Here is a 24,449-nt window from a genome sequence, read left to right on the forward strand (position 1 = left end):
TGTTCTTGCACTTCATAAGAATTAGTTGATTATGAAATAGTTTAAGTAGTTCTGCATTTAGATATATGCACGATAGTGAATTAGCCAAAAGGCTGAACAAGCAAGATTTTGCATTTTTTCCATTTGAAGGTACCATATTCACTGATTAGTCCAAGGGCAGAGCAACACTATCACCCACTATTTGTACAGAATAGGAAAAAGCCCCCTTAAAGCGGTTGTATCCTCAAAACAAAAAAAACAAACCCTGCAGGACAAAGGCATAATGAGTTAGTATGCATCGCATACTAGCTCAATATGAAATACTTACCATAGAACGAAGCCCCGACACAGTCGCCCGCACACCGCTGAGGCAGCCGACCTCTTTTCTCGGCGTCTTCTCTCTGGTTCAGCGGCTCCGGCGCTCTAAGTGGCCAGAGCCGCAATAACATCCCTCCCGCGCATGCATGCGGGAGTTCACTTTACGGCAAGGAGCTCTGAAGGCCTGCCGGACCTTCAGAGCGCATGCGCCGCTGGTGTCAGCGGCTGCATACAGGGCGAATATCTCCTAAATCGTGCAGGTTTAGGAGATATTAATTTTACCTACAGGTAAGCCTCATTATAGGCTTACCTGTAGGTAAAAGTTAAAAAGCAGAGTATACTACCGCTTTAAAAAGGGGGCCTCTCGCCGTGACATGGACGCGCATTCAGGGTACCCTGATGGTCCCGCAGTGCTAAAAAGGAGCAGGTGCCCCACCCAATTAAGTGCCCCGACAGCGCCACCCCTTCCAAGGGAGGTGCCAAGCTGACCACAGGACTGCAAGTCCAAAAGACCCACAGTGACCAACAAAACCCTCCAGGAGTAGGGGGGGGGGCAGCTACTTATACCAGGAACAGGGTGGGCACCACTCTGGACAGACCACCGCTCCATCAGAATGTGGGTGCTGTCGGCCAGGAGAAACGCTATGGCTCAGACCGAGGCCAGGTCGTATGCGTCCTCGTGAGACGTTTAACTCGGTCTGTATGCGCTCGCTGGCCAGACTGGGGGGACCCTCTGAATCTAGATTATCCAGTCTGTCACCCAGTGCGGCAATTGATTGCAGACTCTCCCGGGAACAAAATAAGAAAGATAGGAAAAAAATTCAAGAAATTAAAAAAAAAAAAAAAAAAAAAAAAAAATCACCAGGACCAGAGATCCCAGCAAGGAACCAGATCCTTACTCCTGACTAGGCAGAAAAAAACTGAGTGCCTATAGCGGTGAGTGGGTGTATACCCCCTAGGACAACCCATAGGTGTAGTCAAGCTTTTTCCTGCCTACTGTCCTACTCCTGTAGGGGGCAGTATAAACCAATGGTTAAGAAGAATCAGGAGCTGTGTCCGTCAACGAACGAAAGAAAAAATTGAAAGGAACACTTTGAAAACACAACAAATCTCAATGGTGAAAAATATCATGTTGGATTATCTATACGGATGTGGACTAGGTAATGTGTTAGGAAGGAAGGGAGGCCACATCGTTTGTTGGAAATTAAAATTAACCTACAAAAGGCTGAATTCAAAGACACCCTGAAAATCAAAGTGAAAAAATGATGCAGCAGGCTAGTCCATTTTGCTAAAATTTCATTGCAGCAAAACTCATAATGGTACTCAGACTGTATGGCCCCCAAGTGCTTGTATGCATCCCTAACAGCAAAACAATCCACAACGTAACTCTCCTGTGCTAAGGTGCTATGCTCAGGGGAAAGGAATGTATCCTAGACTTTATTGAAGAAACCAGGACCATGGGTATCCACAAGTACTAGAAGCCACAAAAACAAGAGAAGGGCGCACCGACCTAGTGCAATACTATTAAAACATTTATTGAAGAATAAAAGGCAACACATACATCATAGTCGGGTAGCCTCCAGGACATGGACTAATCCCAATGCTGCAGGCGGTGTCGGATGGACCGAAACAATGTCCCAAGCGTGTTTGATTGGATTTAGGTCAGGCAAGCGTGGGGGGCTATTCATGGTATAAATTCCTTAATCCTCCAGGAACTTGTTGCATACTCTCGCCACATGAATCCGGGCATTGTCGTGCACCAGGAGAACCCAGGACACACTGCACCATTGTAGGGTCTGACAATGGGTCCAAGGATTTTATCACGATACCGAATGGCAGTCAGAGTGCCATTGTCCAGCTGGTAGAGGTCTGTGCATCTCTTCATGGATATGCCTCCCCAGACCATCACTGATCCACCAAACCAGTCATGCGGAGCGATGTTACAGGCAGCATAACGTTTTTCAAGGCTTCTCTAGACCCTTTTACATCTGTCACATGTGATCAGGGGGGACCTGCTCTTATCTGTGAAAAGCACAGGGCGCCAGCGTTGTACCTGCCAATTCTGGTGTTCAATGGCAAATGCCAATCGAGCTCCATAGTGCCGGGCAGTGAGCGCAGGACCCACTACAGAACGACAGGCCCTCAGACCACGCCCTTATGAAGTCAGTTTGATTGTTTGGTCAGACATTCACACCAGTGGCCTGCTGGAGGTCATTTTGTAGGGCTCATCCTGTTCCTCCTTGCACAACGGAGCAGATACTGGTCCCGATGATGGGTTAAAGACCTTCTACGGCTCTATTCAGCTCTCCTAGAGTAACTGCCTGTCTCCTGGAATCTCCTCCATGCTCTTAAAAACTGTGCTGGGAGACACAGCAAACATTCTTGCAATGACACGTATTGATGTGCCATCCTGGAGGAGTTGGACTGCCTGTGCAGACTCTTATAGGGTCCAGGTATCGCCTTATGCTACCAGTAGTGACACTGGCCTTAGCTAAATGCAAAACTAGTGAAAAACAGTCAGAAAAGATTAGTAAAAAAAGGTCAGCGGCCTTCATCTGTAAAACCATTCCTGTTTTGGAAGTTGTCTCATTGTTGCCTATCTTGTGCACCTGTTAAATTAATTCACACAACAGCAGCTGTAACAACCCCCTCGGCTACTTAACTGAGCAGATCAATATCCCAGGAGTTGCATAGACTTGATGCTATACTCTAATTAAAAAAAGTGTTCCTTTAATTTTTTTGAGCAGTGTATATCTATCTTATAATTTGAAATACTCTACATGAATTGTGTATAAATTGTAGCTTAGGTGGTTGACTGGATTAGATTAATTTTTATTCTTGAAAATGAGGCTGTAACACTTTTGGGAAATTTAGCACAACTTTGATGGTTCATGGTATAAAGCAATCTTGTTGCATTGAAATGTAATCAATCTTTTTGGATTGAAATATTTAGAAATACCTCTTTCTTTATGACAATTTCTTCTCGCTTTTCCATGTTCTCCTGTTCCAGTTTCATTAATTCTCGCTGGATCTTCTGACGCTTCATTTCCAATGATAATTCGTGGTCATAATCATAACTGCCATCACCATTATCTGAATCTACTGTGATAGAAGACATAAACGGGAAGCTTTGTATCTTTATTTTGGTCTCACTATAAGATATTTAAAGAGCTGCTGGATTTTAAATTATGAGCTTAGGGTTAGGTGCACAGAACATTCATTAATTATATAGCTTGGTGGGTGCCTATACATTTACACCTGAAGACAATATTTATTACCTAATAGAAGAGGTGCAGAGCAAAAGCAAAACGGACACCAGGAAGCATCTACTCAACTGCCCTAAAGAGAGTGCTGGCAATTACCTTATCATGAAATACAATTTTCTACGGAAAAAGTTTCTTGCCACTGCTTAAATCACAAAAGACTTGTTTCAAGACATCAAACTATAAGACAAAACCATCCACATTATAGATATGGATGTGTAGCCTCATTAAAAAGTCAAACACAGTAGGAGCATTACAGATACTAACAATTAGCCACCAGGCATACAGCTAAACTCATGAATATGTTCTGAAAGCACTTATATGCTTTAATTGAAATAAAGCCGACAGATCTACCCTACTGTGCAAGTGAGCTTGTGGCCAAATAAATTTAACAGCAAGAGCGTGACTATTCCCTGGCCTAGCTTTCTAGAAGTTCTGATGGTGGAAGTCACTTTATTGATGTTGCAAAATGCAGCAGATCACAAAGACTTGCTGGACTACGAATTCAAGTGGAACTGCTCTAATTACATACAAGTTTATTACCATCAATAAGAAAACAATTAAATAGGTCCACCATGTATACACAAATCAGCAAGGGATATAAACCAAAAGGTTTAATTCAATTATGAGCTCAATGTATAACGGAAAGCTGAAATGTGGTTAAAACCTTTTTTTTTGCAGCACCAGGGGCTTAACTTAACCATAATTGTGTCCCATGTCTGACTGATGCTTTGTATGGGCATCTTCTCCTCACAGCATTCGTCTTCCAGCACTGCTGGGGTTAAAGCAGAACTAAAGTCCCATTCATTTAATGGTCCGCCGTCCCTCGCTGGCATTTTCGACATGCACAGGGGTTTAGTCATCCAGGAACACAGGTGCAGTACCAGAATGTATACTGCGCAGATCAGTGTACATACCAAAAGAACACTGAGCAGGCAGGTAGGTTTATTTTATTGCAGAAGAGACACTACATGCTTGCTCGCAGTCTTTAAACCTGAAACTTTAGTTTCGCTTTACCATCAGCCGCTGAATTTACTAAAGTCTTGTAACACTTGCCCGCTCCATCAGCCCACTTCCTCCATCCATAGAATTCAAACTATTCTTTCAGAGAACACCAAGTATTCTATGAATGGAAGACAGGCAGATTAATGACTAGCTCCACCTCCTATAATCTCAGAGCACTTTGCATTGAGAAGGCATGTTTTGAGTTCCATAAATATAGGAGGGGCAGAAATGGCAGGGAAGCAGCAGGTGATGCGAACCTTAGCAGTGCTAGATTTCTACACTATGCAGACAGACCATGGGCTTGCTCACGAGCCGCGCTGTGTGAGAGTCCAATGAAACTCTGCTCCTTCCCCTGCTCTCTCCTCACTGGCTGTGACTGACAGCAGCAAGAATCAACAGCCACCGCAGCTACCTTCAAGTCTAGTGAAAGGAGAGAAAGACGCTGCTCTCGGGCATAGCACTGGATCAAGATCAGGCTCTAATAAATATAAGAGGGAGGGGGGGGGGGGGGAGGCTACACACAGTTTTTTTTTTTTTACATTAATGCATAGAATTCAATAAGGAAAAAAAAAAAAAATCTGCCTTTATAACCACTTTAACAATGGCAGTTCCTATGACACAGCAGAGAAACAGAAATTCACCAGAATTATTATCAGAGAACATGTGCAACAAGAGCCTTGTAGGAAAGGGTTAAATCCCATGTTCAGCATTTCAGCAGTGTCTCTCTCCCTTTAGCAAAGATTCTTCTCATTTCATAGATTAACACAAATATAGGGAGTGAGGAGCCAACACAACAGTGGGGACACAAGCAGCGCTAAAAAACCTGGAGAGGTTATGACTCCAAACCCCGCCCCCCCCCCTTCCCCAAATCCCACCACAAACAAATTTCTACATTATAAAGGCTCTCTAAAAACACAAGAATATGTTCTAACATGAAGACACTACGGGGTCCATTTATAAATACAAAAAAAAAAAAAAAAATGCTGTGCAAAGGTCTCAAGCATTCCCACAGCCATTACGAATAAATTCTGTGCAATACGTTTACTTTCTAAAATCCCTAGCGCCATCCAGTTGCCAGATTGTTTTTTTTTGGGGCATTTCAGGAAAATACAGTATTATGGTCACTAGATGGAGCTGGCAATCATATGAAGTAAACATATTCCACATGGATTATTCATGAAGACTGTGCATTTTTTTTTTTTTAAAAAGCAAACCCCAAAAATGATACATTAATATGAGCAGATGCACACGTATAGTTATTTTAAAAATACACTTGCCCTTAACAAAAGGATCCCAACAACACTACGGGTTTTTCATAAAGGTTTTTCTATCCTACCTCATACTCACTCATTTTTCCACATTGGTCAACTGTGTCAAAAGAAAAATAACACCTGATTGCAATTGGTAAAAGCTTTAAATATAAGCAACAGGCAGAGTACGTACAATTAACATTTTCAGGTACATTGTCATTATGATGCACAGTTTTTTTTATAGCAAGAACTGCTGTTACATTTGTGGAAGTTTCCATGTACCCCTCTATAATTCACATTCAGCAGAAAGTCATCAATATGGAACACACTAGCCAGTAAGCATTTTCTTGTCTTCCTTTATGTCAGTACTTGCAAACGCATGAAAGACTAAGCAAAAACAAAAAAAATATTCTTCACAGATATTTTTGTGCCACCCAAAATTCAACAAAAAAATCAACCACATTGCAAGACATCACTAAAACTTTTGCCCAATTCTTGTGCAAGGAATAACATTTAATTGTATATTTTATAATAGATTAAAATGTACTGTATAAATTAGCATATATTTAATACCAATGACCCAAATATTTTGTTTCCGTGCTCTCACCTTCTCTAGTAGTTTCCCATTCACCGCCCTCCTCGTCGCTTTCTGGGGTTCTCTCTTTAGTAATTTTGATATCTTCCTTTTCTCTGTGTCTTCCCCTGGAAGACTCTTTCTATAGGAAAAAGACAAGACATGGTTGAACCATGCGTGTACCATACATATCCACGCAACAAATGAACACTGCCACAAATAACACATATCTAGAGAAAAATCGGTCTATTGTTGTATTATACACTACTCAAAAAAATTAAAGGAACACTTCTCAATGGGGAAAAATATTCTGGATATCTATACCGATATGGACTGGATAATGCGTTCGGAACAAAAAGGATGCCACATTGTTTAATAGAAATGAAAATTAATAGAAATGAAAATTATCCACCTACAGAGGGCTGAATTTAAAGACACCCCAAAAATCAAAGTGAAAAAATGATACAGCAGGCTAGTCCATTTCATTGCAGCAACTCAAAATGGTACTTAGTAGTTTGTATGGCCCCCACATGCTTGTAAGCATGCCTGACAACGTCCAGGCATGCTCCTTTTGAGACGACGGATGGTGTCCTGGGGTATTTCCTCCCAGATCTGGACCAAGGCATCACTGAGCTCCGGAACAGACTGAGGTGCAATCTGGCGGCGTCAGATGGACCAAAACAATGTTCCAGAGGTGTTCTATTGGATTTAGGTCAGGCGTGCGTGGGGGCCATTTCATGGTTTTGATTCCTTCATCCTCCAGAAACTGGTTGGATACTCTTGCCACATGAGGCTGAGCATTGTCGTGGACCAGGAAGAACCCAGGACCCACTGGCACCAGCGTAGGGTTTGAGAATGGGTCCAAGAAATTCATCCCGATAACTAATGGCAGTCAGGGTACCATTGTCTAGCCTGTAGAGGTCTGGGCGTCCCTCCATGGATATGCCTCCCCAGACTATCACTGACTCACCCACCACCAAACTGCTCATGCAGAATAATGCTACAGGCAACATAAAGTTCTGCTCATCTGTGAAAAGCACAGGGCGCCAGTGGCAGATCTGCCAATTCTGGTGTTTAATGGCAAATGCCATATGAGATCCAGTGCCAGGCAGTGAGCACAGGGCTCACTAGAGGATGCTGGGCCCTCAGGCCACCGTCCTGAAGTCAGTTTGTGATTGTTTAGTCAGACATTCACACCAGTGGCCTGCTGGAGGTAATTTTGTAGGGCTCTGGCAGTGCTCACCCTGTTCCTCCTTGCACAAAATAGCAGACATCGGTCCTGCTGATGGGTTAAGGACCTTCTATGGCCCTTTCCAGCTCTCCTAGAGTAATTGCATGTCTCCTGGAATCTCCTCCATGCTCTTGAGACTGTGCTAGGGGACATAGCAAATCTTCTAGCAATGACACGTATTAATGTGCCATCCTGAAGGAGTTGGAATGCCTGTGCAACCTCTACAGGGTCCAGGCATTGCCTCACGCTTCCAGTAGTTACACAGACCCTAGCCAAATGCAAAACTAGTGAAATCAGTCAGAAAAGAGGACTAGAGGAAAACATTTCAGTGGCCTCCACCTGTAAAACCATTCCGGTTTGGAGGTTGTCTCATTGTTGCCCATCTAGTGCCTCTGTTAACTTCATTAACACCAAAGCAGCTGAATCTGAACAACCCCCCCCCCACCACCCCTCTGCTACTTAACTGACCAGCCCAATATCTCAGGAGTTTACTTGACTTGATGCTCTACCCTGATTAAAAATGTCCCTTTAATTTTTTTGAGCAGTGTAGTTATATCCACATGGGCGTTTGACTTCACGTACATTAACCACTTCCCGCCCGCCCTATAGCAGAATGACGGCGGGAATGTGGTTGAGTTATCCTGACCGGACGTCATATGACGGCGGCAGGATAACTCCGCTCTGGGCGCCCCCCGGGGGCGCGCAGATCGGCGATCGGTGATGCGAGGTGTCAGTCTGACACCCTGCATCTCCGATCTCGGTAAAGAGCCTCTGACGGAGGCTCTTTACCATGTGATCAGCCGTGTCCAATCACGGCTGGTCACATAGTAAATAGGAACAGCCGTTGATCGGCTTTCCTTAGTTCGTGCCTGACAGGCACGAGTAAAGGAGCGCCGATCGGCGGCTCCCCTGACAGGGGGGGGGTCGGCACTGGTAATCAGATCATTGATTACCAGTGCAGACCCTCGGGGGGGGGGGATGCCACTAGATCCACCAGGGATGCCCACTATGACCCCAGGGATGCCCACTATGACCCCAGGGATGCCCACTATGGCCACCAGGGATGGCAATCAGGGCTCAGGGAGCCCCCCATTGCCCACCCCATCAGTGCTGCCCACCAGTGCCCTCCCTATCAGTGCTGCCCACAAGTGCCCATCATTGCCATCCTTAAGTGTCGCCCACCAGTGCCCATTATTGCCCACCGGTGCCGCCTATCAGTGCCCATTAGTGCCCATCAGTGCCGCCCGTCAGTGCCGATCAGTGCCGCCCATCAGTGCCCACCAGTGCCGCCTATCAGTGCCCACCAGTGCCCGTCAGTGCCACCTATCAGTGCCCGTCAGTGCCACCTATCAGTGCCCATCAATGCCGCCTATCAGTGCCCAGCAGTGCCGCCTATCAGTGCCCACCAATGCTGCATATCAGTGCTACCTATCAGTGCCACATATCAGTGCCTATCAGTGCCGCATATCAGTGCCGCCTATCAGTGCCGCCTATCAGTGCCACCCCATCAGTGCCACCCCATCAGTGCCACCCCATCAGTGCCACCCCATCAGTGCCACCCCATCAGTGCCTCCTCATCAGTGCCTGTCAGTGCAGTCTCATCAGTGCTCATCAGTGCAGGAAAAAAATTATTTATTGACAAAATTGTATAACAAACAAAATTTTTTTTTTTTTTTTTTTAAACTTTTCGGTCTTTTTTTATTTGTTTAGCAAAAAGTAAAAATCGCACAGATGATCAAATACCACCGAAAGAAAGCTCTATTTGTGGGGGGAAAATGACATAAATTTGGTGTAGGTACAGTGTTGCATGACCGCGCAATTGTCATTCAAAATGCAACAGCGCTAAAAGGGGAAAATTGGCCTGGGCGGGAAGGGAGGGAAGTGCCCTGTATTAAAGTGGTTAAATTAATCATAAACCTGTGCAATTGAAGCAGAGTAAAAAAAAATAAAATAATTCAGTGAAAACAGTAGATCTAAAAACATAGGCAGGTGAACTTACATGCAAGCCTTGACTATTCTTGCCCCACCCTATGGCTGGCCATACACTAGTAGAATTTTGTTCAAAAGTTTTCATTTTAAGAAGGTTCATTCAAGATCACTCGAGGAAAATATATCGTTAAAGCTGATGATATTTGGGAGATACCACCAACTCACTACTAATGGTATTACTAGATATGGAAACTTTCATAAAGTGGACTAAATCTATTCTTATGCCCCTGGATCCGCTGGCCTTCCCTTTAACTAAAATGTGCAAAACAGATTTCTATAGCCATTTCCTTCAATTACCTTAGAGTGGCGGTGTCTCCAGATCCTGCCAAATACCTTCAGCTGAACCTGACTCCCTTGTTAGATAGAAGACTAAAAAAAAGTGATATTTGGTGTAAACCTCCCCTATCTGTGGTGGGGAGAATCAAATAAAAATGATCTGGGCCTCACAACTCCTTTATAATTTTCCATAAAATTCCTGTATAGATTTCCCAGAAATGGTTTAAATGCATTGAATCGCTGTTTAGAGACATTTGGAAAAGACAGCAAGTGCAGACTTGCTTGACATCTCTACAGTACAGTAAGGATAAGAGAGGGCTGGCTGTCCCACAGGCTAAAATATACTTCCTGACTGCCCAGTTCCAGCAACTTGCTGTCAGGGGCCATCAGACCAATATGGATCCTACTGATTGGCTGATTACCCTTCCTAATACGGATTTGCTAGCAGATTACCCTTCCTAATACTGATTTGCTAGCAATTTCCTACTTCTACAAAAAGATCTGGATTTTTGACTTGCCGTAAAATCCTTTTCTCTTAAGTTCATTGACGGACGCAGTTCCTGATACACATCAGTAGGGTTATACTGCCCCCTACAGGAGTGGGACACTAGACAGAAAAAAAGTTCTGGCTACGCCTAAGGGCAATCCCAGAGGGTACACCCTCTCACTTCCCCCATAGGATGTCAGTTTTGTATCAAAGGAGTGTCAGAGAAGTAATACCCACCCAACTCAAAATAGAGGGGTGGGTACTGCATCCGTCAATGAACTTGAGAAACGGATTTTACAGTAAGTCGAAAATAGAGTTTTCCCTATCGTTCATTGACAGATGCAGTTCCTGATTCATACCAGTAGGGACGTCCCAAAGCAGTGCCATAAAATGAGGGGTGGAAACAGCAGAAAATAACAAGTCCCCAAGGCTAAACATAGCCAACCAGACAACATAGGACTCAGGACAACAAGATGAGGTCCACCTGAAACAAACAGTAAACACCCTCAAGGAAGGCCAAAAAGCTCCCTAAACAGCAGCCCGCAAAACTTTGCAGCCAAAAAAGGAATCCGCAGATACCAGCACATTAACCTTAAAAAATTGGTAAAGGTGTGAATAGACAATCAGGTAGCCGCCTTGCAAACCTGAAACACAGATGCCTGATGGCGAAAAGCCCAGGAAGCACTAACCGCTCGAGTAGAATGCGCCTTAACAGGGAAAGGTGGAACCTGACCCATAATTGAATAAACCTGCACAACTGTCTGATCCATCTGGAACTAGGTCGCAGCAGACACAGGCAGCTCTTTCTTTGAACCATCCGTGAGAACAAAGAGTGAATCTGACTTTCGAAAAGACTCAGTAGTCACCATGTTTTTTGGCTTAGGACACAAAGAGGGTAACACGATGTCCTCATTTAAATGAAAACTGGAAACTACCTTCGGAAGGAAGGATGGATCCGGACGAAGTACCACTTTATTCCTGTGAACCATCAGGTAGGAAGGACGACAGGATAACGCCGCCAGTTCCGACACCCTGCGTGCAGAAGTGATAGCCACCAAAAAGGCCACCTTCTGAGATAAGGTAAGCAGGGGAATCTCCTGAATACTTTCGAAGGGAGGTTTCTGGAGAACCGACAGCACCAAATTAAGGTCCCAAGGTGACAACAGAAGTCGCAACGGAGGTACCAAGTGTCGCACCCCCCTGGATGAAGTTACGCAACACGGAATGGGTGGCCAATGGCCTTTGGAAGAAAACTGCCAAGGCTGAGACCTGACCCTTGACAGTACTCAAGGCCTGCTTTTGATCAACTCCCCGTGGAAGGAAAGCCAAGATCCGAGCCACCGAGTAAGAGCGCGAGGGGGAGCCCCAAGAGACTCACACCACGCAATATACGACTTATACGTACGATGATAAATCTTCCTTGAAGTCGCTTTCCATGCTTTAAGCTGAGTGGGAATCACTGAAGCAGACAAACCCCTGTCCTTCAGCACCTGGCTTTCAACATCCAAGGCGTCAAAGCCAGCCACCGTCAAGCAGGATGGAAGATTGGCCCTGGAGACAGTAGATGCTCCCTGAGAGGAAGTCTCCAAGGAGCATCTGCGACTAGTCTGACCAGCTCAGCGTACCAAGCTCGGTGAGGCCAGTCCGGAGCCACAAGAATGACCGGAATCCCTTCTGCCTTGTTCCTGTGAAGAAGTCTTGGCAGCAACTCAAGATGAGGAAAAGCATACATCAGCTGATACTGACCCCCAAGGGACACCAACACGTCTGCGGCATCCGCCAGAGGGATGTGAAGGTAGGGATCTTTGATGTCTATGGAGGCCTGAACTCACACTAAGCAATTTAGTGCTTTCAGGTCCAGGATTGGACGCACCTTGTCTTCCTTCCTGGGAACCGTGAACAGGTTTGAATATAAGCCCTGAAGGGCTTCGCCCTATTGCCTGACCCTGAGGAACGAAAAAAACTTTGTGTGTGCAGAGAAGGAGGGACCCCGTCTGCGACAAGGGTCCTTTCCCTTATTAGCCTGTGGAAGGTGGTTACTCTTCCCCTCTGGGAGACCCTTTATGATGTCATCCAGGGTAGCTCCAAACAGGCGATCTCCTTGAAAAGGTAGATCAGTCAAGGCCTTCTTTGAGGTTTGATCCGCAGACCAGCACTTCAGCCAAAGTATACGCCGAACGACATAAAAATATAAAATGTCAATAATCAATAAAAAGCAGCAGTTTGCAAACAGTGTGAACATACAAACACCAGTGAAATAGAAATAATGAAGGCTGCAGCGCTAAATAATCAATGAACAAAAAGTCCAACAAACAGTAAACCCATACAGATGGTGATATTCTGTGTCAATGTATTCAAACCGACACCATCAAGTGTTCCTCCACCAAAGTAAAAAGTGAAAACTCACCAGACCAATATGCTGTCTTATCAGGACAGCTAATGCGTGTTAGGTGAAGCCAGAACGGTCAGGCTGGGAATGATCTTCTTATACCTTCAAAGGACATACTTTCTTCAGATGTTCAATCCAAAAATCAGGTATGACAAATTACCAGGCAAAAGAGAAAGAAGATCTCCTCATGGTGGAGTATTTATTCAAATATGCAAAAATAACTAAAACAATATTCAATAAAAGACAAATGGCGATCCATACAGTGCAACAACATGTAAAGCACTTGCATATAAAGCCACCAGACTTGGATAAAGAATGGTGGCTTATGGACCTCTGGCATATAACCCTGCTCTACAGCCGTTTCACGCCACGCGCTTCTTCAGGAGCATACGCCAAAGGACCACTGCCGAAACCGACAGTCGGCCCAATATGGGAGCAGTGTCCAGAGCGGCATCGCAAACAATTGCAGCCCCTGCACCAGCTGGTCCAACAGCTCCTCGAACTCAGAGGGAACCCGTTTCCCCCTCAAGGTCACGGCGTAGTAACTTAGCCAATTCAGTCAACGTGTTAGCAGCACGCTCGATCCAAAAGGAAATGAGCTGAGAATCTGCCCAAGGAAAGGGAGGGGCTCCACCCACAGAACGCCGCCTCTAGGAACTCTGAAGAAGAATCCACCGCAAAATGGCCGTGTCGGGTGTACCAAGATAGCCGCAGATTTCCTCAGCACATGTGGCTACAAGAAAATGGCAGGATCGCCAGGACCAGAGATCCCAGCAGGGAACTAGGTCCTTACTCATGACTAGACAGATTAAAACAGACATCCTATGCAGGAAGAGAGAGGATGTACCCCTCTGGAACTGCCCATAGGCGTAGCCAGAACTTTTTATCTGTCTAGTGTCCTACTCCTGTAGGGGGCAGTATAACCCTACTGATATGTATTAGGAACTGCGTCTGTCAATGAATGATAGAGAAATTTTAACTTTGACAGCTTTTAAAAGGTAAAAGGTAAAAGTGAAAAAAAAAAAAAAGCTGGGAATAGAATGATAGGGTACCAGAGTTTGAAGCAAACAATGCCCACAAAACACAGGATTGGGATACAAGAATCACGAATGAATACTTATTACTAAGGATGGGCTCAGGCATGTTCGGATCATAGTTCCAACACAGCACTGCACACCGCCAATCATAGGCAGCATGTTATGTGCAGCTGCTGGCCAGGAACTGCCTATGGTGTGCAGTGACGGCTTTCTGGCGGGATTGCTTAGGTTGGTTGGGACTAGGATCCGAACACGTGAGCCCATCCATTGCACCAAAACAACACTACAGATTAAATTTAAAGAAACCTAAAGCACACATTACTTTTCACTAAAAAGATTACTCATACCCGAGAGGGAGAAGCTTGTTCTTCAGCAGAACGTTTTTGTGGCTCTGTCTCAACCTCTTGGCGTTTATTTTTCATTCGCTCACGGAGATCTCCAGTTGGCCTATCTGGTGATCTGTGAACACAGAATATTGAAATAAACACTAAATGATATAAACCTTCAAAATCAACAGTTAACCTAATTAGAATATTCAAAACTATACCCTACATGACCAATGTGCAAAAAACCAACTCAAAGAAAGTGTAAACTCTATACCAAAATAAAAAATAAAAAACATTTCTACCAATTCCAAATTTCTGTTCTAAACCATATGCATATACTCATTAAGAGAGTGCTTAAAGTGGTTTTAAAGGCATAACGTTTTTGCCTTAATGCCTTCTCTGCATTGAGTTAAAAAAAAATCTTCCATGATCAGCTCCCCCCCAGCCCTCTCCTGAAAATTACATGGCTCCTCTTTCAAACCAGTGCAGTGCTCATCTGCAGCAGCACTGCTTTCTCCCTCTCTTCACACAGGACACAGAGGCGGCAGCAGCAGGAACCATTGGCACCTGTTGCTGTCAAATCCTATAAGGAGGGAGCGAGGGACGAGGCTAAGCCATCCATAGACAAACAGGGGTTAATTACCTAAAACTGGAGAGTACAAAATCTGGTGCAGCTTCTAACTTCAGCTTGTTCAATTAGGCTTTGACCCAAAAAAAAAAGAAATACTAAAGGCTGATTGGTTTCTATGCAGAGATGCACCAGATTTTGCACTCTAGTTTTAGTAAATCAACCCCAATGTGTTCAAATCTAGTTACAACTGATAAAGAAGATTGGTACAGACATTAATGTCAAACATTGCTACTAAGCCCCCTCACAAAGATAACAAAGTTATGCTATGTGAATGGGGATGTGTAAAATATAAAAGTAGGTGTTATCCCAATTTGGCTGATACAGAGGAAATACACGAAGTTTTCTTTTTCTCATATGTATTTTACCTTGGGGTTTTTTTTTCTCTTTTGGTTTTTTATGTTTGGTTTATCATGGTAAAAACTGAACCTTTAACAACGTGGCTTTAAATAGCACTTAAATATATATCATAAAAATCGTATCAACAAGGTTTACATATACTGTATACTATAATTTAGTTTTTAGTAAATCAACCCCACACAGTCTAGCTTGGGAGCTTTCCCACACCACACGGTTTGCTATGAGGGCACTCAAAGAAGAGGAGCAGACAGCACCGGTGGGGGACCCCAGAAGAGGATGTAAGGAGCTACTCTGTGCAATATTATTGAACACAACCGGTGAGCAGGTAAAAATAACATTCATTATTTTAAGAAAGAAAAAAATATGCCTTATGTGCCGATTCACACTGATGCGGTGCAGGAAACCGCATGGGATTTGGAAAAGAATTGCACCGCATTCCTGTTCAAAATCACATTCGATTCTTTGCAGTACGATTTGACCCCAATAATTTTGTATGGCTCACATCGCAACACACCCACACAGAAAAAGTGAAGGTACTTTTTTGTCACACTGGAATCAGATCGCATGGGTGTTCACACCCATGCGATCAGATTCATCCAATCGCACTGCATTTTTCGACTGGTTTTTGGGATGTTGTTAACCCACAGCAGTTTGCATGAACGGAGCGATATTGTGATGCGGTGGGGAGGAAACACACAGGAATGGATGCGAATCCCACGCGCATCAGTGTAAACGAGGACTTAGAACTGCTTTAACGCAAACATTGCTGTAAAATGCAAGTTCCTTTAACTACATCAGGTCCCATCACGTGTCATAAATTGTGGCTTTACAGTTCACAGGAAAAGCCTATAAGAAAAAAAAAAAGTTAATACATATACTTTACCTCCAGGTTTCCTGATTACAGAGGTTAATGACACGCTGCTTCCAGTGAGATCCCAGAGAATGCCGTGTAACAAAATTTCACAAGGAGACACTCCAGCTCAGTGAAGTACTAGGAGTACGCTACTTTTGGCAAACATAACTGAGAATTCATGACAGAAAAGTTGATATATTGAGGATAGTAAACTACACACACCCTCTTAAAGCAACAAAAAGCAGTAATTATTTGAACGGATAAAATAAATATGTAAATTACCTTCTGTAAGATCCACTAAATCCTTTTCCTCTTGGTGAATGAATAAATCTGCAAGTATTACCATAAGCACAGTTTCCAGTTTTCATCCAGTTACGACACTGCGTCTGTAAATATGGGAAGTATGGAATCAGATCACGTTTAGCTGAAATAAAAATAAAATGCTTTCGTTTAGAGATGTTTTCAGCTCTTACCTCTGCACTGCTACCAGTGCTAGGTCCAAGCCTCTCAAAAACACTTGGTCTACGTGATGTGCTATCCGATATGGTCTTGGTATTTTCTACTGTGACCTTCCGTCGAATTTTTGACATCTTGTTCTTTTTCTTAACTAGAAACATATCAAAAATGATTTTTTTAAATTCAGGACCAAACACAATTAAACTTACAATGTAACAAAAAACAAACAGTTCACTACGAACTGGTTAGCAGATAGGGCAGAGGCCCAAGAGGACCTGCCTGTTCAGCAAGGGATCTGTTTGCTGATCCCCCTCTAAGCAGGCAGATGACAGGTCCATGTCCGCTTCGACATGCAGAGTGGACTTGGACACAGCCCGCTCTTTTCTATGGGGCAGTCGGATGGAAACAAACTACCTGCACATTTTCATCAGACTGTCATCCGATCTGCCAGACAGATGGGTAACTGACCCCATCTGTCTGTTTTTAGCGGACCGGATGCCAGCTTCATAGAGAGCTATAGATGGTTTAATCAGGGCCCTCTAAAAAACTGGCACAGATGTTAGTGTGAAAGGGGCCTTATAAGGTTTCCCACTAATTTTGTAACTAATCAACACAATCTTCTATCAGGTTTTTTGTAAATGTGCTCCAGCCACAGATATCAGAAAGACTGGTCTGTTACACTAAAGATGGCCATATAAATCTGTTTTGGGCCAAGTGCACATTTATCTCACGTCTACTAAGGCCTGGTTAACACCTTTTATTTATTTTTTTTTTTTTTGCTTTTTGCAGAAACGCACTACAGTTTATTTAACATGGTTTCCTGTGGGATGTGTTCACATCTACAGTTGTGCTCATAAGTTTACATACCCTGGCAGAATTTATGATTTCTTGATCATTTTACCGAGAATATAAATAATACAAACTTTTCTTTCACTCATGGTTAGCGTTTGGCTGAAACCATTTATTATCAATCAACTGTGTTTACTCTTTTTAATCATAAGGACAACAGAAACTACCCAAATGACTCTGATCAAAAGTTCACATACCCCAGTTCTTAATACCGTGTATTTCCCATTTAACATCAATGACAGCTTGAAGTCTTTTGTGATATTTGTGGATGAGGCTCTTTATCTTCTCAGATGGTAAAGCTGCCCATTCTTCCTGGCAGCTGCCTCCAGTTTCTGTTAATTCTTGGGCTGTTTTGCATGAACTGCACATTTGAGATCTCTCCAGAGTGGCTCAATATTGAGGTCAGGAGACAGATGGCCACTCCAGAACCTTCACTTTATTTTGCTGTAGCCAATGACAGATCGAATTGTGTTTAGGATCATTGTCTTGTTGGAATGTAAAAGTACAACCCATGCACAGCTTCTGGGCTGATGAATGAATATTTTCCTCCAGTATTTTTTGATAACATACTGTATTCATCTTGCCATCAATTCTGACCAAATTTCCTGTGCCTTTGTAGCTCGCACATCCCCAAAAACATCAGTGATCCACCTCCGTGTTTCACAGTAGGAATGGTGTACCTTTCATCATAGGCCTTGTTGACTCCTCTCCAAATGTTGCGTTTATGGTTGTGGCCAAAAAGCTGAATTTTGGTCTCATCACTCCAAATGACTTTGTGCCAGAAGGTTTGAGGCTGGTCTCTGTTCGTTTTGGCGTATTGTAAGCGGGATACTTTGTGACATTTGCGTAGTATTGGCTTTCTTCTAGCGACTTGGCCATGCAGCCCATCTTTCTTCAAGGGCCTCATTGTGCATCTTGAAACAGCCACACTACGTTTTCAGAGAGTCCTGTATTTCACCTGAAGTTATTTGTGGGTTTTATTTTGCATCCCGAACAATTTTCCTGGCAGTTGTGGCTGAAATTTTAGTTGGTCTACCTGACCGTGGTTTGGTTTCAACAGAACCCCTCATTTTCCACTTCTTGATTCCAGTTTAAACGCTGCTGATTAGCATTCTCGAGTCCTTGGATATCTTTTTATATCCCTTTCCTGTTTTATACAGTTCAACTACCTTTTCCCACAGATCCTTTCACAATTGTTTTGCTTTCCCCATGACTCAGAATCCAGAAACGTCAGTGCAGCACTGGATGAAAGATGCAAGGGTCTGTCAGGAGTCTAGAAACTCATTGACCTTTTATACATAAACAATAATTACAAGCAATTAGATCACAGATGAGGATGGTGTGCATGTTATCAGGCCAAAATCACCAGGGTATGTAAACCTTTGATCAGGGTCATTTGGGTAGTTTCTGTTGTCATTATGATTTAAAAAAAAGAGTAAAAACACAGTTGATGGATAATAAATGGCTTCAGCCAAACACAAAATACGAGTGAAAGAAAAGTTTGTGTTTTATTGTTCATATTCTCAGTAAAATGGCCAAGAAATCAAATTCTGCCAGGGTATGTAAACCTATGAGCACAACTGTATGCTTTTTTTCCAGCCACTGTTTTTGGAAAGTGTCAGGGACTTTAAAATGCAAAACAGTGCATTTTTCGTTCAATAGACGCTCCAGAAAAGCATGTAGTGCGTTTGACGCATTTTGCATTTTTAATCTGCCCAAAAAAAAAAAAAAAAAACATTAAAAGCAAAACATCTAAAAATTCACAAAAACGTTATGCACAAAACGCAAAATGCACTGCAGAAATGGATCAAAAGCAAACTGTTAGGTGTGAACCAGGCCTAACAGCATACACTGCCAATGAGATTATCAGTTCAGTGAAAAAAAAAAAAAAATGTTAATGGTCACATCAAGTTTGTAGGTGCAACCATTATTTGAATTTGTTCAGCTTTAGGGGGGTGGCGTCAGAAAAATCTGATAAATACTGAAGGTTCCTAAGGCCTGGTTCACACCTATGCAGTTTGCTGATCCATTTCTGCAGTGCTTTTTTTTTTTTTTTTTTATTTGGCCAATTTGTTGTTGGGCAGATTATAAAAGACAAAACGTGTCAACCCACTCAATGCTTTTCTAAAGCATATCCATTGAAGTCCATTAAATCAAAAATGCACCGTTTTGCATTTAAAAAAGTTGCTTAATCTTTTAAAAAATGCAGCAGCTGAAAAGGGCATGGATGTGAACGTGTCCTATAGGAAATCATGTTAAATACTTGCCAACCACCCACAGTACGTTTACGTCATTACTCTGATGTTAAATACTGTTATGGCAGCAGCTAGCTGCCATAACCCCTGTATTTTGTGCTTAGGGTGATTCTGCACTTGATAAAAGTGGTCCAAGCAGCAGATTCACCACAGGATCACTTTAAGAGGCGATGGGAGAGGATCTTCCAATAGAGGATACAGGTAACAAGTAAAAATGTTTTTAAAGCGTCACCTATGAAGCTTTTTCAGTACTGTAGTTGGTCGCCATTCCACGAACGTGCGCAAATTTATTTATTTTAAATTCATTAAAGTGTATTTTTTCCCCAAAAAACTGAGTTGAAAGGCTGCGGAGCAAACACAGCGTGACAAGAAATATTGCAACAATTGCTATTTTATTCTCTAGAGTCTTTATATATTCTTTATTTTCATGACTATGATGACTATGACTCACACTTCAAGAGGTAGTCACCTGAAATGGTTTTCACTTTACAGGTGTGCCCTGTCAGGTTTAATAAGTGAGATTTCTTGCCTTATAAATGGGGTTGGGACCATCAGTTGTGTTGTGCAGAAGTTAGGTGGATACACAGCTGATAGTCCTACTGAATAGGACTTAGAATTTGTATTATGGCAAGAAAAAAGCAGTTAAGTACAGGAAAACGAGTGGCCATCATTACTTTAAGAAATGAAGATCACTCAGTCCGTAAAATTGGGAAAACTTTGAAAGTGTCCCCAAGTGCAGTCAGAAAAACCATCAAGCGCTAAAAAGAAACTGGCTCACATGCGGACCGCCCCAGGAAAGGAAGACCAAGAGTCACCTCTGCTGCCGAGGATAAGTTCATCCAAGTCACCAGCCTCAGAAATCGCAGGTTAACAGTAGCTCAGATTAGAGACCAGGTCAATGGCACACGGAGTTCTAGCAGCAGACACATCTCTAGAACTGTTAAGAGGAGACTGTGTGAATCAGGCCTTCATGGTAGAATATCTGCTAGGAAACCACTGCTAAAGAAAGGCAACAAGCAGAAAAAACTTGTTTGGGCTAAAGAACACAAGGAATGGGCATTAGACCAGTGGAAATCTGTGCTTTGGTCTGATGAGTCCAAATTTGAGATCTTTGGTTCCAACGACCGTGTCTTTGTGCGACGCAGAAAAGGTGAACGGATGGACTCTACATGCCTGGTTCCCACCGTCAAGCATGGAGGAGGTGTGATGGTGCTTTGCTGGTGACACTGTTGGGGATTTATTCAAAACTGAAGGCATACTGAACCAGCATGGCTACCACAGCATCTTGCAGCGGCATGCTATTCCATCCGGTTTGCATTTAGTTGGACCATCATTTATTTTTCAACAGGACAATGACCCCAAACACACCTCCAGGCTGTGTAAGGGCTATTTGACCAAGAAGGAGAGTGATGGGGTGCTGCGCCAGATGACCTGGCCTCCAGTCACCGGACCTGAACCCAATCGAGATGGTTTGGGGTGAGCTGGACCGCAGAGTGAAGGCAAAAGGGCCAACAAGTGCCAAGCATCTCTGGGAACTCTTTCAAGACTGTTGGAAGACCATTTCAGGTGACTACCTCTTGAAGTGTGACTCTACAATTTTCATAGTCATGAAAATAAAGAAAACTCTTAAGAAGGTGTGTCCAAACTTTTGGTCTGTACTGTATGTATAATGTTTGGGGAATCTAAATAAATTTCTAGCAAAAAATACCAATTTAAACTTGTAAAACAAAAAGTTCACAAGTGTCCCCATTGTTCGATAAGAACACGTGTCCTAGTGTCTGTGCTTTATAAAAAAGCTGATTTCCCGACACGCAGGTTGACTCCTTGGCTCTCTCTTCCTCGCCCCCGTCAGCGGGAGTTCTCGGCTCCGCTCACTGGAGCTGTCAGACATGAGAGGAGCGAGTCGGGAGGCGCTGTGAAATGAGGTAGAAATCTGCTTTTTGTTTTTAATAAAGCACAGATACATGTTCTTATCCAACAACAGGGATGGTATAAAGATCGCATAGTGGCTTAACCACTTCAAATAGACTGTAGTGGGCATTCACCTGGTGACCAAAAGGAGAGCTGTTCTTCTTGCACAGTGATGGCGAACCCATGGCATGCGTGCCACCGCTAGCACACAGAGCCCTCTCCGTGGTCACGCAAGCTATCGTTTTCTGAGCAGTTTCAGGCACACGAAAGATCCACACAATTCAGTGAGGACAAAAGCACCCAGTGTCCATGCACTGTCCTGACGCTGCCTGCCTCCCACAGCATTTTGACTCTCAACTCTTTGGAGGAAACGCTGCGGGACCGACTTACAGATCAGCAAGAAGGGCGGCCAATCACCTTCCTAGGCTGGGGGATGAACAGCCAATCGGCTGGGCGGCCAATCACCTCCCTCGGCCGGGGAATGAACAGCCTATCGACTAGCGAGGCAGGAGAAGTGGGTGTTTGTTTGGCAGAGGGTTGCTGAGTGCAGCCGCTTCCTTCCATTGGTGAGAAAGCCCAGAGATGCTGGTAATGAGCTGCGCCACATGACAATGTTCTGTGCTATGGTGATAGGAGAGGTGTGCGTGGGCAGAGGGAGTATGATGGGCTACATGAGTGTCACTGCACCACTGCTATACCACAGCAGAGGGGGGAGGGGTGGCGATGTTTGATGGAGAGGAAAGTGTGCTATGAGCTGTATGGAGGGGTGGGATGCATGTTGAGGAGGTGCGTTATGAGTTACATGATGATGTGTAGCTCACTGAGTGATGTTGCCAGACAACAGAGTTGTGAAATGAAGGACGATACCTAATATGTGCTAGTTTTCAGTGTAATGGAAATGTGTAATGTGCTGCACGGCGATGGATGTTGGCACTTTGAAATAAATAAGTTGGCTTTGTGTCGCAGTTTGGGCACTCTGGCTCAAAAACGTTTGCCATCACTGTTCTAGCATAATGCATTTTCTTCTTTGTATTCTATCTTCTCATTGCTACTCCGAATCCAATAAAATGTAAGTGAGGCCTCACGCAGGACTTTTTACTTTTAGAAGTTTAAAATGGCCAACAAGTTTAACGTAAGAGCACTACACAACATATATAAAAGAGTTGCTATTAACCCCTTCCAGCCCACCCTGGCATTTATTACACCCAAGGGGCTGGAAGGTCTGTCTAATGATGTGACCACATGATCGGGAGCAGCCGTGCATCTTACACAGAGTCTGCAGGAAACCTGCATTGTTCCCATGATCTGCTGATCGTGGGTGCAATGCTTACAAGCTCCTAACAAAAAAAATTATAAATGCACCTTTTTTACCTGCACAAAATGTGCATTATAATTTTTTTGTAAAGGTTAACTTATCCTTTAAAAAAATGATTAGGTACTTGTGGAGACTAATGCAAAAAGCACCCAAAAATTGAACTTCCACTTTAAGACCACCTGACCCCGAAATGCCACATTTGGCATGTAATTTTTTTTTTTGTGGGGTGGGGCAGGTATCTAGTTTTGACAAGTATCCGCTCCCATTACCGCTCGGGCGGAATTTATCCCCCTCCCTCCACTCCAGACAGGCACCACAGCCTGATGCCCACACTAGAGATGCCAGCGCCGCAGGGAGAAGAGGGATAGAACCGAGGCTCCAGCCGGCCGCATCGCTGGATCGTGGGACAGGTGAGTATGTGTTTATTAAGAGATGGTTCACACTACCACTACCAGAAAGTCACCCCGTGACTTGAAGAGACTTGTTGGGAAGAGACTTGTTGGGAAGAGACTTGTTGGGAAGAGACTTGTTGGGAAGAGACTTGTTGGGAAGAGACTTGTTGGGAAGAGACTTGTTGGGAAGAGACTTGTTGGGAAGAGACTTGTTGGGAAGAGACTTGTTGGGAAGAGACTTGTTGGGAAGAGACTTGTTGGGAAGAGACTTGTTGGGAAGAGACTTGTTGGGAAGAGACTTGTTGGGAAGAGACTTGTGCACTACTTTGAAGAGACAGGCGACTGTCTGTGGGGAATGCCTGGCTAATCTCTTTCTTCTTCCTGGAAAGTCTGATAAGTCGTGTCAATTAAGATAAGGAGGCAACTCCCATTGAAGTATATGGGACAGTCGGATCACAGGTCGCCTCAAAGTAGTACAGGACCCTTTTCTGAAGTCGGAGCAACTTCAGTAGTGGCAATTAAGACGACACTGATTGATTAACATTGCTTTTGTTATGTCAAGCTACCTGGGGCAACACAAGTTGCCTCACAAGTCGCGCTAGTGTGAATGGGCTCTAAAAGTCAGCAGCTACACTTTTTGTAGCTGCTGAATTTTAATAAACACACAAATGGGTAGAACTCCGCTTTAAAGCGGTTGTAAACTTAAAAAATAAAAAACCTGCAAGACAAAGGCATAATGAGCTAGTATGCATCGCATACTAACTCATTATGAATTACTTACCTTAGAACGAAGCCCCAACACGGACCCCCGGACACCGCTGCGGGCGCTGACATGATCCCTCTGAGTCTCCGGCGCTGTGATTGGCCGGAGCCACGATGACGTCATGCGCGCGGGAGTCATTTTTCGGCAAGCTCCCGGCAAGGAAAGCTGAAGGTCCGCCGGACCTTCAGAGCGCGTGAGCGGCTGCATACAGTGCAAATATCTCCTAAACCGTGCCGGTTTAGGAGATATTAATTGTACCTACAGGTACCTTATTATAGGCTTACCTGTAGGTAAAAGTCACAAAAAGCGGTATACTACCGCTTTAAGGGAAAGATACACTGCATGAGTACACCCCCTTTGCAGGGAGAGCAATAGAAACGCGGTACAACCATGTGTTTTAACTGTCCTCCCAAACGCAAGTCCTAATCTCTCCCTTACACCTGCCTATGATGATTGCCATTTCTCACAAGGTTTGGTGATGACATTCCTTTTCTTTCAGAAGGGCTTGTTAACCCCTTCCCACACAGCCTATTATAAATGACA

General features: G+C 43.8%; 1 protein-coding gene across 7 annotated transcripts in view; it reads right to left on the reverse strand.

Annotated features, from left to right (window-relative positions):
* Positions 1 to 24,449, reverse strand: part of ZC3H13 (zinc finger CCCH-type containing 13) — a 179,051-nt gene that overhangs the window by 144,771 nt on the left and 9,831 nt on the right. For 4 of the 7 annotated variants that reach the window (XM_082247568.1, XM_082247566.1, XM_082247564.1 and 1 more), the window contains exons 2-6: positions 16,439 to 16,572; positions 16,248 to 16,351; positions 14,146 to 14,257; positions 6,423 to 6,531; positions 3,257 to 3,399 (exon numbers count right to left, since the gene is read on the reverse strand). In XM_082247568.1, the coding sequence (XP_082103694.1) occupies positions 3,257 to 3,399; positions 6,423 to 6,531; positions 14,146 to 14,257; positions 16,248 to 16,351; positions 16,439 to 16,555 (585 nt within the window). In that variant the 5' untranslated portion in view covers positions 16,556 to 16,572. The remainder of the gene's footprint in view (positions 1 to 3,256; positions 3,400 to 6,422; positions 6,532 to 14,145; positions 14,258 to 16,247; positions 16,352 to 16,438; positions 16,573 to 24,449) is intronic. The other 3 variants (XM_082247570.1, XM_082247569.1, XM_082247567.1) reach the window with 1 other exon arrangement.

This window comes from Pelophylax lessonae, assembly GCF_965119305.1.
Source record: "Pelophylax lessonae genome assembly, chromosome: 2".
Taxonomy (NCBI): domain Eukaryota; kingdom Metazoa; phylum Chordata; class Amphibia; order Anura; family Ranidae; genus Pelophylax; species Pelophylax lessonae.